The sequence below is a fragment of the Echinops telfairi genome, unplaced genomic scaffold (genome assembly GCF_000313985.2).
Source record: "Echinops telfairi isolate 266 unplaced genomic scaffold, ASM31398v2 ScPeMD7_7468;HRSCAF=8506_0, whole genome shotgun sequence".
NCBI classification, from domain to species: domain Eukaryota; kingdom Metazoa; phylum Chordata; class Mammalia; order Afrosoricida; family Tenrecidae; genus Echinops; species Echinops telfairi.
This window is the reverse complement of record NW_022111369.1, coordinates 49189375-49205566: the sequence shown is the minus strand read 5'-3', so window position 1 is coordinate 49205566 and position 16192 is coordinate 49189375. Positions and strand designations below refer to the sequence as shown.

At 45.6% G+C, this 16192-nt stretch overlaps 1 protein-coding gene across 1 annotated transcript in view; it reads left to right on the top strand.

The window, feature by feature from the left end:
* Positions 1-16192, top strand: part of SLC4A4 (solute carrier family 4 member 4) — a 348568-nt gene that overhangs the window by 25877 nt on the left and 306499 nt on the right. The window contains exon 2 of the mRNA XM_045284208.1: positions 333-512. Within this exon, the coding sequence (XP_045140143.1) occupies positions 333-512 (180 nt within the window). The remainder of the gene's footprint in view (positions 1-332; positions 513-16192) is intronic.

Below are 16192 nucleotides of genomic sequence, written 5' to 3'. Positions count from 1 at the left end.
CGCTCACCAGGCGGCTTTGAAACGTTTGTGGAAAAAGAAAATTGCAAAGATCATGGAGTTTCCCGTGAATCTCTGACACTCCCTCATTTATAGTCCGTGTGGGTAACAGCGGACTTCATGCACACTGAATCGCAGGGACAACCCGCAGGTTGGAGTACCCTGTCGCTGCCCGGGTATGGAAAGGAAGCCTTCCTCTCCCAGTTTGAGTTTGTCGAACGCGGAATGGTGATGTCAAGGTCACACTCATTTTCTGCCGACCCGTCGGGCTTGTGCAGGTGATAGTCAATGAAGAACCAGATCCAGAATGACGGGGGACTTGTTTTCTTCCGCAGGCCATCACACCATCTACATTGGGGTCCATGTGCCGAAGAGCTACAGGAGAAGGAGGCGCCACAAGCGGAAGGCAGGGCACAAAGAAAAGAAGGAGAAGGAAAGCGTCTCCGAGAACCACTCGGACAAATCGGACGTGGAAAATGCCGACGAGTCCAGCAGCAGCATCTTAAGACCACTCAGTGAGTACTCCCTGCCAGGCGGCGCGTCCCTCTGCCTCAGCCCCACAGCCTTGTGGGGAGACCCTTTGGAGCTTATGGCTGAATGGGGAGGGATGTAAGCAAACCGAGGCGGTCTGCTCTAACGGATAATGCTTGCGAATGTGGCTTTGTGGTACCATCAAGTTGCTCTAGAGGGGCTTCTGTAAAATTCTGGCTAGATCAGGGAAGCATCCAACAATGCTGACCTGTGGCCGTGGATTCCAAATGTTGACTAGTGAAATAGGGTAATGTTACTCTGTAGTTAGCCACGGTTATTATCAGAAGAACAGTCAAGGACTGTTTTTTGGGGGTGGTTGCTGCTTGGAAATCAGTTTTACTGGGATGGTGGGTTAAGATGCGGTTCAGTGCTGGTGACTCGTGGTAACTCCATGGATGTGGAGTGGGCCTGCTCCATAGGCTTCCAGGGCCATGCCCTTTTAGAAGCGCCTCACCTGGCTCGTCTTCAGATGCGCCGTTGGGTGAGTGTAGCCTGCCGGCTTTTTGCCTAGCTGTGAAGCGCTGAATTATTTGCACCACTCGGGAGACCTGATTGTGTAGTGGGTGACGAGAGGGGCCGTTCACCTAAATTTCAGCCATTTGAAGCATCAACTACACTGAGGGATAAAGAGGAGACTGTCTGTTCTGTAGAGAGTTCCGTCTCACGAGTCCGCAGGGGTAGTTCCACCCTGCCCTGTTGGGTCGCTACGAGTTGGAATCGCCTTGATGACAGCGTGTGAGGGGTTCCTAGGTCAAGATAGGGATAGGCATTTATGTCGTTTTATGAATGGCAGTGTTAATAGGTGACATTTAACCAGGTTGTGAGCCAGGTTGGTGATTCCAAGGGGAGTAGTGGAGAGCATCTTATAAGTCAGAGAAGATGTAGCGTGACAGATCCCTGAAAGAGCAGACACGTTAGATAGAAATGTTATTAAAAAAGCCCTAGCAGGAAATCAAAGGAAACCTTTGGGTTGGACTGATAGGGGAGGCTATAGGTTTAGGTACCACTCTTTGTTTCTTTTCGGGTAGAGCACTTTTGGCTGCATTTCAGTAGCCTGGTGGCTGCAGTGAGAACGACTGTGTGCAGCAAATGGGTGACGCTGTAGAAACACATGCCAGTTTTGGGAGATTCCCCAACAGGAGCGAGTTGGTTGCATAGTGACAGCTTCTCCTGCTGGCAGAGAGCAGCGCATTCTTCAGCTCAGTGCTACAGTTGCAGAAATACAGGACCTGAAATAAAATGCATCATAGGTAGCTCAGATAAAGATCAAGTTCCGTCACTGCAGGTGATGACAGGCCAAATTAGAACGAACAGCTCACGGGTGTTGAAAAGTGAGTTTACAGTTAAGCTAAAGAGAGTGTGAAATGTAGCAGTGGGAACCTTTTAAAGTCTCACAATTGGAACTGAGCAAGTGGCCGGGGAAGCTAGAGAGGTGCTGTGCCAAGACGAGCAATGCTGATCGGCCATTACATTTAAGATAAAAGGTTTGAAGAGTGTTTGGAGGTGAGCCACTCCATTCGAAAGTGCTGCAATACATATGAGCTTTCAAAGAGACTGGAGCCCGGGGGAATCACGTTCTGTACTTCTCTTTGCAATGGTTGGAGAGAGACCTTCTGAAAGAGACCCTTCACATACTGATGAAACTAATCAGCTCCGTTTCAAGCAAAGCCCTCGAAGTGCAGATAAAGAAGGTTACATCTCCTAGTGTGGAGGAGCTTCCCTTCCCTTCCAGATACATTATGACTGTTTTATCTTGATTCACTATCTGTTTTATCAGGGCCTGAACCATCCTATGTGGGGTGTGTGTGTGTGGGGTTTGGGTGAAAGGTAACAGAGCAAATCGGTTTTCCACTCGACAGTGGGTACACATTTGCTTCACAATAGGCATTGCAATCCACATAAAGCAACAGCAGGCTTTCTCCTGCCTCCCTGCGCTCCCAGTTTCCGTGGCGGGGTCTTCTCTCCTGCCCCTTCCTGCCTTCTGAGCCAACTCCCCTTTCGCTGTTGTTCGGGTGAGTATCTGAGGCGTGCCTTGTTCGCGGGTGTGACTGCCTCCCAGATGATAAGGAATGGAGAGATCTGGCAGGCACGGAGACGACATGCGTGCCATCGTAGGAGTGCTGTTGAGAAGTATTAAAAAAAAAGTTTATCCTTTTATTCCCTGGGAGATGTGGTAGTCTGTGGTATTTTAGTTTCTCTGTTATACCCTGTGGAGGGTCCTGTGTGGATGGTGCAGTACCAGGCACCGTCTCGCTCTGTTAAACGTGGGGGTCTCAGTGAGTGGAAATCCACTTGTTGGCATTGAGCAACAACAGAAACCTATGTTATGAAGGACCAACTTGTCCGATGATCATGAGGACATTATTAGTACCTTTACATAGGATGCTTGAAGTTGTTGCTGCTGGTTAGTGTGCTATGATGTCCCGTGTCTTGACCCGTTTGACATGAATTATCCCATTTCCCATGAGATTCATAGATATTACCACATGTTCTCTACAGCGACTGATGGAGACCCCTCCTTTTTCCTGGTGCATGTCTATGGGAAGTCAGGGTTGTTGGCTCCAGATGAGAAAGACAGTTACTTCTTATATGGTTTGGGGAAGCCAGTGTTCTGGCGCCAACAGAACAGCCACGTTCTTTGGGGAAAACTCAGCTGATACTTGTCACTTGCATCGTGTTCAAGGATCTAAGGTATGGAATTATTTATGCCCTCAACATGCGGTGTTCCACAGATTTGATCCTCCAGTGTCTGCAGGAGTCGCGTGTCGTCCCATCATTTGTAACAAGCACACATACATGGAGTAACTCGGCGAACATCGTCTCCGCTTCTCTCCTTGCTCTTGTCCCCAAAGGAACTCCACCCAGGACTTCTGTTAGCACTGCTTGCACACTGACTGGGACCTATCTGTCTTGAACCTACTGAGCTGCCCTTCATTTTGGGACCCTAGCATCCTCATCCCATTTTGCTGCCCTTCGTGTTTAGGCCCATAGCATCCTCATGTCAGCCTCCCTTTTCCAAAACTTTTTTCAGTGATGCGTGGAGGGCAGCCATTCTGTTCTTGCTACCCTGTAGAGACGGCTCCGTTTTGCACCACGGCACAGAGTCTCTCTTGTATTACTCGCTCCTGGATCGTTCTTGTCTAGGCAAGAGGAGTTTTCAGTTCAGTGCAGCCAAAGCCTCTTCTGCCCCAGGGCTGTTGCACTTGTATGCAGTCTGTGCCCGTAAAAGAGTCAGCCTATTTTTGTACGGCTAGCTCTTCTCTCCTTTTAGGCCCCAACTTTCAAAGACCACCTCTTCAGAGCCCTTCACTTACAGCTCTCTAAAGCAGCTTCCCCCATGTTATTCTCTTAGCTCCTTGTTTGTCTCCTTCTCAAGATGCGTTTCAACCTGTGCTTCTGTGAGCTTACGTTTTTGTCTTTCATGCATGCGAGGTTGTAAGCGCCATGAGAGCAAGATCAGGTATGTCTCTGCCACCCAGCACAGGGTTAGGCGTGTTGACTATGTTTAATACATTTTTATAGAGCAGTATTGACGTGAATGGCTTACTATAAAGGAAGGGAGAAACATTGCTTTAATGGACCTAAATATTTCCCTCATTCTGGGTAATGATTAAACGGATTATCTTGTTTTGCTTGCACATTACCTTTATATTTCCCCTCCCTGCTGCTTTCCCCCATCAAAGGAGGCTTGGTGATACGGTTGGTTAAGCCTTGGACTTCTAACCACAAGGTCAGTGGTTCAAACCCACTGCCAGCGTGTGGGAAATAAGCTATCTATCCCCATAAAGATTTACAGCCTCAGAAACCAAGGTCAGGTTGAGTCAGAATTGATTCGAAGGCAGTGGGTTTGGTTTGGTTTTGGCATTTCCTCTCTCACCACATAAATTGCGGCCCTAAACTTTAATTATTCTACTTTGGAAAACACCTCATTACTTTAACTGCTTCCAGAGTGATCTTCGGTCTGGGTAGAGGACTCCCAAATATGTTGAGTTGCTTGTCGTCCATAGTTGATGGAAGAACTCGGTCCACAGGGCAGGTGGGCTCATCATGGAGCCTTAAAATAGTCACTCTCTATGTAGAGCTTGGGACGTCAGCTGCGGCAGTTACAGGAAAGAGGCAGGGGATTGCATAGTGAAGGGCATTTGTAAGAAGAGATAAGCCAGACATTTCCAGTATAAGCACATCAGGAAGACGAGATCATGAATAGATTCGTTTAGCTTACAACAGAGATGCTCTTTATTTTATCCATGGCATTGGTATGGAGACAAGGTTTTTTTTTAACGAAAGACAAGGTGTTTTTTTTAATAAAAAGAAAAAAAATGTGCATTTTGGTTCTTTGCCCTTTGGAGCTTTGAGGAGAAGTCTGGAGAGCTTCGTTTCCCTCCCTCAGTTCCACCGTGACTTCAGGTCCTTACACACCTTCTTCTCGGTGTGGTGTCGGAGCGGGTGGCTGGCTCTCTTCAGGACACAGGAAGGAGATGCCGGGAGAACCGTGGAAGAGCGGGGAGGGAGGCTGGAGAAGAAAGTGAGGTGGAGGAGCAAGCAGGAGGAGCGACAAGGGAATGAGGAGGTGGTGTGGAGTGGGCGGTGGAGGGAAGAGTTAGATTGTGTTCTTTCTGAAAAAGAATCCTTTACCTCCTCCACTGGCACTTCTGTCCCCCCCCTGAGTTAGCAGCTGCTGTCATCTGAGGGTTGCCCAGAAAGTGGGGGTGCAGGGCGGCGGCAGTCTTGACTAAGCTAGGCTTTGGGAAAATGGCACGGCTTCTCATCATAGTTGATTTTGGCGTCTGAGTCCCTTCCTTTGTTAGTGTCTTGGGGCACTTGTGGGAGACTCACCCTGGCGATGTGTAAAATGTTGGGAGACACAGTTACATACAGAGCATCTTGTGCAGCATATTGATCGCATGCATAATAGATTTCTTTCTTTTTTTTTTATAATGGATTTCTTGACAAGCTTCAACACGCACCTCTCACTCACACCACAGCCATTGTGGAATCCTACCACTAGGTGTGTGCAGACAGACCCTGCTCCAGTCTTGCGGCACTCTTTTTTTTTTTTTTTAGCTCTTTGGGTGCGTACCAGGCCTCAGGGATTTATGCTAGTGGACATTGTTCTGTGGGCAGGGAACAATGGATGCCAGTTGGTGATCCAGTTATATTCAGGAAGCTGAAACAGAGCAATGGGCAGTTGCTTTTGTTGGGCTCTTCCGGGTAAATGAACAGAGTAGCTTTTCATAAGAGCCAAGAATACTTGGTGTTTTGTCACTTGACTTCCCCTTTTCCCAGTGAACACCCCTGTGCCCTACCCCCACTTGACCTCACACTTCTTGGAACATTTCTACTTTTTCTTTTTGTGTGTGTGTGTGTGTGTGTGTTTAAGTGTTTTCCAACAAGACCCTTAATTTTGATACTGCAAAGCAAGATTTATTTAATTTCCTCTATCCCCACACTATGCAGAATGAGTCAACTTGCAGGAGAGAAGGGAACCCTTGGAATGTGTGTGAAAGAATACAGATTCTGTTCCAGTTCAAAAACCAAACAATAACACCAAAGAGCAAAACTGTCTTCTTTCATCCTCCTCTCTCTGTTTCATCTTATAGAAGTAGGAGGAAGTGTGCTTTATCTTAAGGTCTAAGAACAAAAGCTCTTTATATTAAAAATAAAAAAAATTCAAAGCTTTAAAAACGTTGGCCTTTTCAGAAGGGGCTACACGTGATCCAATTTGCTGCAAAGGCAGGGTAGCACAGTGGTTGAGAGTCCAGATTTGGGCCAGATTCCTTGCAGTTGAATCCCAGCTCAGACCAGGAGGGCAACGCTGGTAAATGACTTAATCTCTTGGTGCTCCAGCGTCCTCCTTTGTAAAGAGAGGGCACTGGTCTAAATAACTTCTTAGTGTGCTGGGCATTCAATGACTTAATTAACAGGAAGGGCTACCCACCTGGCCCACTGCAAGCCCTCCCATACAAAGCCGGTATTCTTCTTCAGTTAAACAGAACACTTTCTTCGTGTGTGTCTTCCCCCATCTATTGCCCCCAGGTCTTTCCCCAAACTTGAGGGGTTCACTTTGCAGTGATCAGCTCCTTGATGAACACCAGGGACCCCGCTGGAAATACTTCCTGCTACAAAGTCTCCCTAGAGTGGTCAGCTTGGCTCCTGGCATCTTTGGGGGAGATACAACTTAAATTCAGGGTCGGAGTTTGCCAGCAAATGTCACGCTAGATCAATGGTTCTCAACCTTCCTAATGCTGCGACCCTTTGATACAGTTCCTCGTGTTGTGGTGACCCCAGCCATAAAATTGTTTTTGTTGCTACCTCATAACTTTACTTTGGCTACTGTTATGAATTGGGCAATCCCATTTGACCCCCAAAGGGGTCTCGACCCACAGGTTGAGAACCACTGCTCTAGCTGCTAGTGTCCCAGGTGGAAGGACCAGGAAATCAAGTACTCTAAGGGACAGAAGTGCTACTAGTTGTGCCATCCTTTTATATGGAATACTGCCAGGGGCCCGTGGCTCTGTTTACCAATTATCAAGTGTTGAATGTAGTCAGCACTTGCGTCCTCTAGTTCTGGGCCCGGGCTATACATTCTAAGGGTGTATCGTGCCAGCAAAGGGCTGGTGTGCTTTCTCATGAGAAGGCTTCTTTTTCTGGCCCTTCCTCTCTGTGTCGATCTCAGTGCGCTCCATCCAGCTGGGCTGTTGGGTGAGGGAAGTCAGCACTGTAAAGACAGTGCTATGCAACAAAGAACATGGTTTGGCCGACTTGTGTTTCTGGTGGCACTGGGTGGCCTCAATCATGCTCCATGTTGTGTGTCACAAATAATTACTGGTTATTCCTCTGCAGTGCTCCCGAAGGCAAGAGGACTGTGTCACGGTGTTACTGGCTTCTTTTTAGCCATTCGAACAGTAGGCATTTCTGAAACGGACCTGACTTTCTGAAACAGCGTTCCCTTCAGGTCGCCTAGAAGTGCCCTCCCTGCCCCAGGGCAGTGCCGACCCGACAGAAGTAAGGGTGTCGGGCTTTGTTGCCACGAGTCAATGGTGATTCCGTCTTGTCCTGCCGTGAGATGTTATGAATAGTATGTTTGCACGTGTCATGGGAGAGCTGATGTTGTTGCTATTTCTGACTCATGGGTTCCGGAGGCCTCTGGGGGCTCCCCTGTGCTCCCTCCAGGTGGTAGGAAGGAAAAGAGGTGTAGACTTGTGGTAGAATATGGAGGACAACCAGAAGAGTGGATGTAATTTCAGACGTAAAATGAACTTTACTGAAATAAATGGGGTGGCACTGCGGCAGGGTACAACCCTGCGGTTTGGCGTTCCAGTTTGTATAGCAGAACGTTTGCGTGTGTCCGTGTGTTCACGTGGGCATGGGCACACATGAGTGGGATGCACTGAAGGCATGGAGGGTGTCTGCAAGGATCTTTTTGAATAACGTTCTGTTTAGGAAATGTATGCTATTGAGGGAAATAATTCCTGAAATAATTCCTCTCCAGGTCTTAGGGATTCAAATCAGGGACTTCATTGGTGTGAACTGGGGATGCAGAAGTAGTTCGGGTAAGGGACCAGGGTGGACTCTATAAATACATTCTCTGGAATGCTCCACGACCACAATCTGGATACAGGCATGAGGGGTTCTTTTAATCACTTTCCCATGGATGGGGCGTGTCACCAGTCTTCTCGTCACACTTGCGTAGAGGTGTTGTGAGCATGGGGTGCCCATTTAGCTTGGTCACCAACATATTCAAAATTGAAATTATCTTTATGTCCCCTATCCCCCCTTTTTTTTCTTCCATAGCTTACCACTCACTGATTCTTTTTAGGATTTCCCTCAGAATATCTCCTGTGTCTGCCCCGTCCTTTGAATCTGAAGGAAAGATCTTCTTATTTGGGTTTTCAGCCTTTGGGAGTCTGCCTTGAAATAGACGGGGATTATTTCAGGCAAAGCTGCCAGTTGTATCAGTTCTACCTAACCTTTCTGTAATTAGAGGCACACAACAAACAAACCAGGCAAACTGCTAATGCTCTTCATTAATAGAGCAGTGGTTCTCACCCTTCCTCATGCCGCAACCCTTTCATACAGTTCCTCATGTGGTGGGGACCCCCAACCGCAAGATCATTTTTGTTGCTACTTCATCACTGTACTTTTGCTACTGTGATGAACTGGGCAACTCCTGTGAAAGGGTCATTCGACCCCCCAAAGGGGTCGAACCCCACAGGTTGAGAACCGCTGCTCTAGAAGTATAAGAGTTCATTGACAATGTAATTGAAGTTTGACTATTTTTTAATATTTTAAGTAGCTCAGTGAAAATTACAGGTTTGCTCTGTCTCTGCAAGGCTGCCTTCGGTTCTTTTACAGCAACTCATTCTGACTTCGTCACGGCCGGCAGCAAGCGTCGTCTTCAGTACACCTGCTGGTAGTTCGGCCGTGATGCTTCCGCGAGGGATGTACCGCTTTCATTCACATGCTGTGCTGTCTCTCCAGCGGCGACCCTGGGTTTCCCGGGCAGGAGCAACACCTGGTGCTTATGTTGGGTTGTGTTCTGCAGTAGCATGTACTTTGAATAGATAAGTACGAGAAATGTATAGAAATGATAAGTTAAGAATCTGGATCATCTGAAAAACAGAAGAATCCCCTCCTGCCCCCCCCCCCAAACAAAAACAAAACACCCCACAACCACTGGAGAGGAGAAAGGGTGGTGTAATTATTCGGTATTAACAACTATCTTTGTTATTAAAAAAAAATTTCAGCCCTATCAGTTTAAATTCTTACCGAAATGTGGTGTCAACAAAAATCACCGGGGTGTTGTCTGAGAGGCTGAGTGCAGTCACTGGACATGAAAAGAGGAGAGTGAGTGGTCTTGTGACTTCGCTGTACAGCTTGGTTTTGTAATAAGTAATTTGCCTGTAAATAAGATAGAAATGTGCCCATGTTGACAAAACAAATAAAAATGTTATCCTTTATGTCCTTTCCCTTGTGGGGAAATATTAAAATGTGTGAAAATATCCAGGTCAGTGAAGGAAATGCAAAGTATTATTTAAGGTGACATTTCTCTAAAGACACATATAGCTTACTGAGTTGGAATAAACCTGCCTCTGTTTATGATTATTTTTTTAGGGTTTATTTTCCACCTGGATGAGTGAAGATAGTAGTATATAAAAGAGTATATGATAGTGAAGTTAGTTAATTATGAGCTGTCACCAAAGATATTTGTGGAATGCTTACATAGAATATTAGAATATTTTAAGAATTGCTTACACTCGTCTAGGATCACAGATTGAAGTTCCTATTACTGCAGAGATGGACTAAGATAGTCCTCATATATCCATCTCAGAATTTTAATGTAATGATTCTGGGAAAACAAAACAAAACAAAAAAATCACCCCTGGAATTTCAAGTCAGAATGTGTGAGCCAATTATACTGAACTCTGGTTTTTCCCCCAAAAAACATGAGTTACTCCATACCAGTTTTTAGAAGCCACTTTTGGTAGTAATGTTATTGTGATTCAGCTGCTAATATTCAAACTATCCTTTGTCAGTTACCAAAACTTTATCACAAAGGCCACAAGAGAAAGCAATTAAGTTTAATTGATTCTGCTTCATTTTTAAGGCTTTGAGTGTAATGGAAAACGTGACTTCTGAATGCTTATTCACAATAAGCCCGTGGGCTGGAGGTCTCGCTGTGTTTGTTCAAAACTGGAGTTGTTTTCAGCAGAAAATAGGGTGATTTCTGTTACCAAGTCATAGTGTGGTAGTCATCTAACCTGGTGTCAATTTAAGGGTTAAGAGTGTCGGGGTGGAGTCTAGGCTGTCAATCTGGAGATAGTCAAGGAGACTCCTGGGTGGGCCTGGCCTTCTCCTCTGAAGTCTGGGAAATCTGGTACTTCCTCCTTGGAGGTGGGAGACACCGCTCTCTCACTACTTCACACCCTGGGAGACATAGTAGCTGAAAAGGCACATGGACCCACCCTGATGCAGAGACCCCTGCCAGCGCTGAGATGCTTACAATGCCACTGCATCCAAAGACTTTCTCCCCACTGGCCTGTGATCTTCTGCATTCAGTGCCATTGCATGTGTTTCGTGAGTCTGAAGCGGACTTTATAGATTGGTATCAGACATATGGACTAACATTGACTTATGGACTTGATCTGGACTGGGCTGGGATGTTTTCTCAGTGTTCAATTTCTCTTGTATATAAAGCTCTTTCTTATACACATGGATTTGTTTCTCTAGTCTACCCAGACTGACACACATAGGAATAGCAGTTTCTGTCAGTAACAATTCACTTCAGAGAGTCACTCCATACTCAGAGCATATACATGAGCCAACGATAAAATCCTAATCAATTTTTTGTCTAACTTGACTTTGTTACTTTTTGGTGAAACTGATAAGTATTTAAAATAAACAGAAAAAACCCGAAGTAAACAAATGAGCAAAATCTTGAAAACAAGCTTAAGTTAGTGTTTCTTGAGGTGATGTTCATGCACAGAAACAGGTAATAATTCCTCATTATTGATTTTGAAAAGGCCCGTGGGTTAAGAGGGATTGATGGTAAATCACGGCTGTAACAGTGACTGCTTCACTTTTTGAAAATCATTGAAACCGGGATTGATGAAGCTTCTGAGCCATTATTATTTGGTTGCTCAAATCAAACGTGGAAGATTTATGGATTTTTTTGTTGTTGCTTTTCCCATGAAACTAACCTTGGGGATCTGCTTAGGCTACTTCCTTCTCTTTAAGCTTCTGAGTCTATTTTATGTGAAATAGAATCTGATTCCATTTTATGTGAAAACATCTGAGCGAAGTCTATAGTGGGATAAACGGTAAACTCTTCATGGTGTCATTTGTATCCAGGCAGAAGTGTTAGAGAAGGTCTCTTCTTGATAAGCAGCTGGGTTCCATGGTGCCGTGATGTTGGTTCTGACCCCTGCGCCATCCTCACAATTGTCTTGTGTGAGAGCCATGAAGGCAACCACACTGTCAATCATCTTGTCCAAGCTCTCCTCTTGGCTGGCCTGCTTTGGCAGTAGGGTGCCTTCATTGTCACAGAAGGTGCCTACACAGATTGTATCAGATAGCAATGGATCAGATGACTCGTCTACCTGGAGAATGCATTTGTTTTAAAATTACATTTCAGTTTAAAAGACACCACTGAGCTCTATATGTTGACCAGTCAATGGGGAATACAGGGGAACCCACAGGTGGGATACTGAGGCTAAGAAGAGAGAAGACAGCCTATTCTGAAGCAGTCAGGAGAGGAGGTGGAGGGGCTTGATTAAGAAACACCAGGAGAGTGGAGAAGAATAGAAAAATCACAGGGTGTGTGTCAGGAGAGCCTGCCCCTAACAAATCATCACAGGTCCAGTAGACACAATTGTACAGCGATAACAAGTAAAGATTATAGTAAAGTCATAGAAAATATGAGCGATAGGAGAGAGTAAAATGAAGGAGTCAGACACATTTCATGGTAGCATGCTCACCTCAGTTCCTCTTGGTAGTACAGGGGGGGAGAGAGAGAGAGATTTATCACTAACCAAGGCTTATATATCTTTTGGAGGGCATGCAAGCCCCCTAATTACAGGTAAAGACATAACATCACAGGAAGGGGTTGTGCTGTAGGTACTACAGTAATGGCAGGGGGACGATCCAGGGGTATACACACAATCAGAAGGGGAGGTATGGGGGTTCACTTGTGATAAGATGGGCGGACCCCAGAGTCATGATGGCCAGTGACCTTGATTGCTCTAGAGCTGGAGACTTGATTTAGCCTAAGCTTTCAGGGGAAGCCATCCACTATCCCTAACAGCAGGGAGTGAGCCCTGCCCATAGTGGGAGAAACAAGGGTGTCTGCTAGCTCTGGATGGCTGGAGTCTTCAGGGAGATAACTTGACAATCATTTACCATTAGTTGCAAGCAGTGTCCTAAGACTAACATATATATCTGGGGGAGACAACTAGGGAGAAACCTTTCTGTTTCCCACAGGTGTGTAGCAAAGGCCAACATCTCATCCCTCAAAACATGTCTAGTTGCTGTCAAGATGATTCTGACTTATGGAGACCCTCTGCAGGTCAGAGTCAAACTGTAATGGTTAGGAGTTTCCATGGCCAGTTGCCAGGCTTGGCTTCTCAGGCTTAGGCTACTTCCTTTGGGTAGCCTTTGGGCGGAATTGGAAATGGAAGATCAAACAGGAATGGATGCATTTGACTGGCAAAGAAGACTGAAGGTACTATGGATTGCTAAAAGAACAAACAAATCTGTCCTGGGAAAAATATGGCCAAGTACTCCTTAGAGACCAGGATGGTGCGACTTCATCATAAGTACTTTGGACATGTTGTCAGGAGAGAGCAGTCCCTGGAGAAGGACATCATGCCTGGTAACATAGAGGGGCAGTGAAAAAGAGGAAGACCCTCAACAAGATTGACTGAGTCTTTGGTTGAAAAACCAGATTCAGACGTAAGGACAGTTGTGAGGATGGTGCAGGAGGTGTGTTGCCTTCCGTTGTACGTAGGGTTGCTGTGAGTTGGCATGGACGCTACGGCACCTAATAGCCACATAAAACAGCAACCTTTCACTGAGGTTCCAACACTGCACCTCTTGCATCACCGGAAGACCACCTCCTCAAGAGAGCACTCCTAACTTAGTCAAGCCTGGTCTCTGAGTGCCATAATCTTGGTAGTCTCTGCATGTTTTATCTCTTGTTCCAATAGTTCTGATGTCCCACACCCCCCTGTTCCCCCACCCGCTTCAAGTGCTTATAAAAACCAAAGCCCCAAACCAAACTCGCTGACATCAAGTTGATGCCGACTCACAGCGATCCTGTCCGACAGGGTAGAATTGCATCTGTGAGTTTCCAAGACTGTAACTGGTTAAGGGAATCAAAAGCCCCCATGGGAGTGGCTGATGGTTTTGAATTGCTTAGCTGGTAGATCTCAGCCCAATGTGTAACTACCAAGCCACTTACTGTGATATCTAAAAATCTTCCTTCTGTTCTTATGTTTGCACCACTGCTCCATGTAACTGAAATCCTTTGCCATTGAATCAAATCTGACTGATAGTGACTCCATTAGGCAGAGCAGAGGTTCTCAACCTGTGGGTCGCAACCCTTTTGGCGGTCGAACGACCCTTTCACAGGACTTGCCTAATTCATAACAGTATAAAAATGACAGTGATGAAGTAGCAACGAAAATAATTTTATGGTTGGGGGTCACCACAACATGAGGAACTGAATTAAAGGGTCGTGGCATTAGGAAGGCTGAGAACCACTGTGTTAGAGTTTCCAAGACTTTAAATTTTTACCTGAGTGAAAGCCTCAACTTTCCCACGCACAACTGCTGGTGAGTTTGAACCTCTGACCTTGTGGTGTGTAGCCGAATGCCTAAACCATAGTGCCACCAGGTCTCTTAGATACTAGCCCACCAAAGGAAAAAGAACCTTGACTTTCTAGAAATCACCTTTTGCTTATCTCCCCGTCTTTCAGTGGTGCCCAGGGGCCACTGTGGGGTCAGCCCTGAACTGACAAAGTCAGAGGTTCAAACCACCACTTAATCTGCGGGAGAAAGTGGGAGGCTACATGGCCCTGTAAAGCTTGGAAATGCTACATAGGGTCACTATGAGTTGGAACTGACTCAGAGACAGTGGGCTTTTGGGAACGGTGGGGTGGAGAGGGGGGTTTAACGTACTTCTACCATTTAATCTATACTCCTTATGGGCGATGGTCCCTAGGCTTTTTCAGCCATAGGCAAAGCTGGACTGAGCCCTGGTGGTGTAGTAGTTTACACATTGAGTCGTTTAAACTGTAGGGTCACAAATGAGGCTGACATTCCCATAAATATTTAAAGTCACTAGGTCAAGTTTCCTTTTAAATGTGAATCCAATGAATTTGTGGGAGTCGGTGGCAGCAACTGATGTCTGTTTGACGGACTGACTGAGTTATAGTAGAAGCCCTTAGTATATTATGCTTTTGGTAATAATATAATTATGCTTTTGTAGGAAATAGAGGAAAGAACTAGAAGGCAAAGGACATTTATAGAGGTAGGAAGAAGGAGCCGGGGAAGGAAGGGGGAACTGATCCTAATGATTGACATATAATCCCCCAACCCAGGGTGACAAACAACAGAAACATGGGTGAAGGGAGACAGCAGATGGTGTAAGATCTGAAAATAATAATAATTTATAATTTATCAAGGGCTCATGAGGGTGGGGAGAGAGAGCAAAAAAATGAGCTGATACCAAAGGCTCAAGTAGAAAGAAAATGATTTGAAAAGGATGAAGGCAATATACCATATATACTCGAGTATAAGCCGACCCAAATGACAGCCGAGGCACCTAATTTTACCACAAAAACTACATTAAAAATGTGCTGAAAAACTCGGCTTATTCACGAGTATATACAGTATGTACAAATGTGCCTGACACATTTGATAGATGTATGGATTGTTATAAGAGCTGTAAGAGCCCCCAATAAAAGGATTTAAAAAAAAGTGCTTTTGTGAAATTAGATGAAATCCAAATAGTGCTTAGTATACCATGTTTTTGTTAATTAGATTAGCTCCAAGTTGGTATTCTCTTAAAAATATTTGTATATATATATATATATATATACTTAAAAGCAATAAATAATTTATTTTCAGTTAAAAAATTAAAGTCTCAGAAACCCAAAGGAGCAGTTCTATTCTGTCCTATGGGGTTGTTATGAATCAGAACCAAATTGATGGCGGTGGTAGGCAGGTAGGTAGGCGGGGTATCCCGAATGTCCATCCGAATCTGAGCCTGGCTGTGTGGTAACCGGTGTGGAGGGCAGCTGGGGTGCAGAGTGAGACATTGGGACTGTTTAGGACGACAGCTGGGTTGAGGGGAATTTTTGCAAGCCACGAACCATTCTTTAATTGGAACCACTGGATATGGTCAGTAGTTAATTTTAAAAAAGCAACAACACACCACATGTTAGTTCATTCCTATATACCGTGACAACCATCGTTTAATCAAAGCTGCTTGTGGCATTTCTGATGGGTGTGCATAGGAAAGTGACTAGCTTTCTTGAAATCCCAAACTCGCCGCCCAATGCCAACACATTCATAATTATGGTTTGACTTTTAGGCAGTTGTGCAACTTTTTCAGTATGTGGTAGGTTTTTATTTATTTTTGTCACTTTTACTACTCTGTCATTCTCTTAAGTGGAAAAATATTTTTTTCCCCTTAGTGTTTTGTTTAGTAACAGTGATTTTGTCTCCTTTTTCCATGGTTCCCCTGGGAGGAAATAAGCTTATATACCTTAATGCTTTTTTATTCTCTCCCAGAAAATCAGGCTGACGTATGATCTCATAGAGACATGATCTATTTGTATGAACTTCAGACTTGCAAGCGTGTCCTCCTTCTGGTCAGACACCCTACTTAACCATGGAAATGGGGAGAAGAGCGGGGCCGTCAGAACAGTGCGCCTGTATTGCAGTGTAAGGCAAGCCACTGAGCTCACCGCAGTGCAGGGCACCTGTCTCCGCCCTCACCCCAGTGCAGGGCACCTGTCTCCACTCTCACCGCAGTGCAGGGCACCTGTCTCTGCCCTCACCGCAGTGCAAGTCACCTGTCTCCGCTCTCACCGCAGTGCAGGGAACCTGTCTCCGCCCTCACCGCAGTGCAGGTCACCTGTCTCCGCCCTCACCGCAGTGCA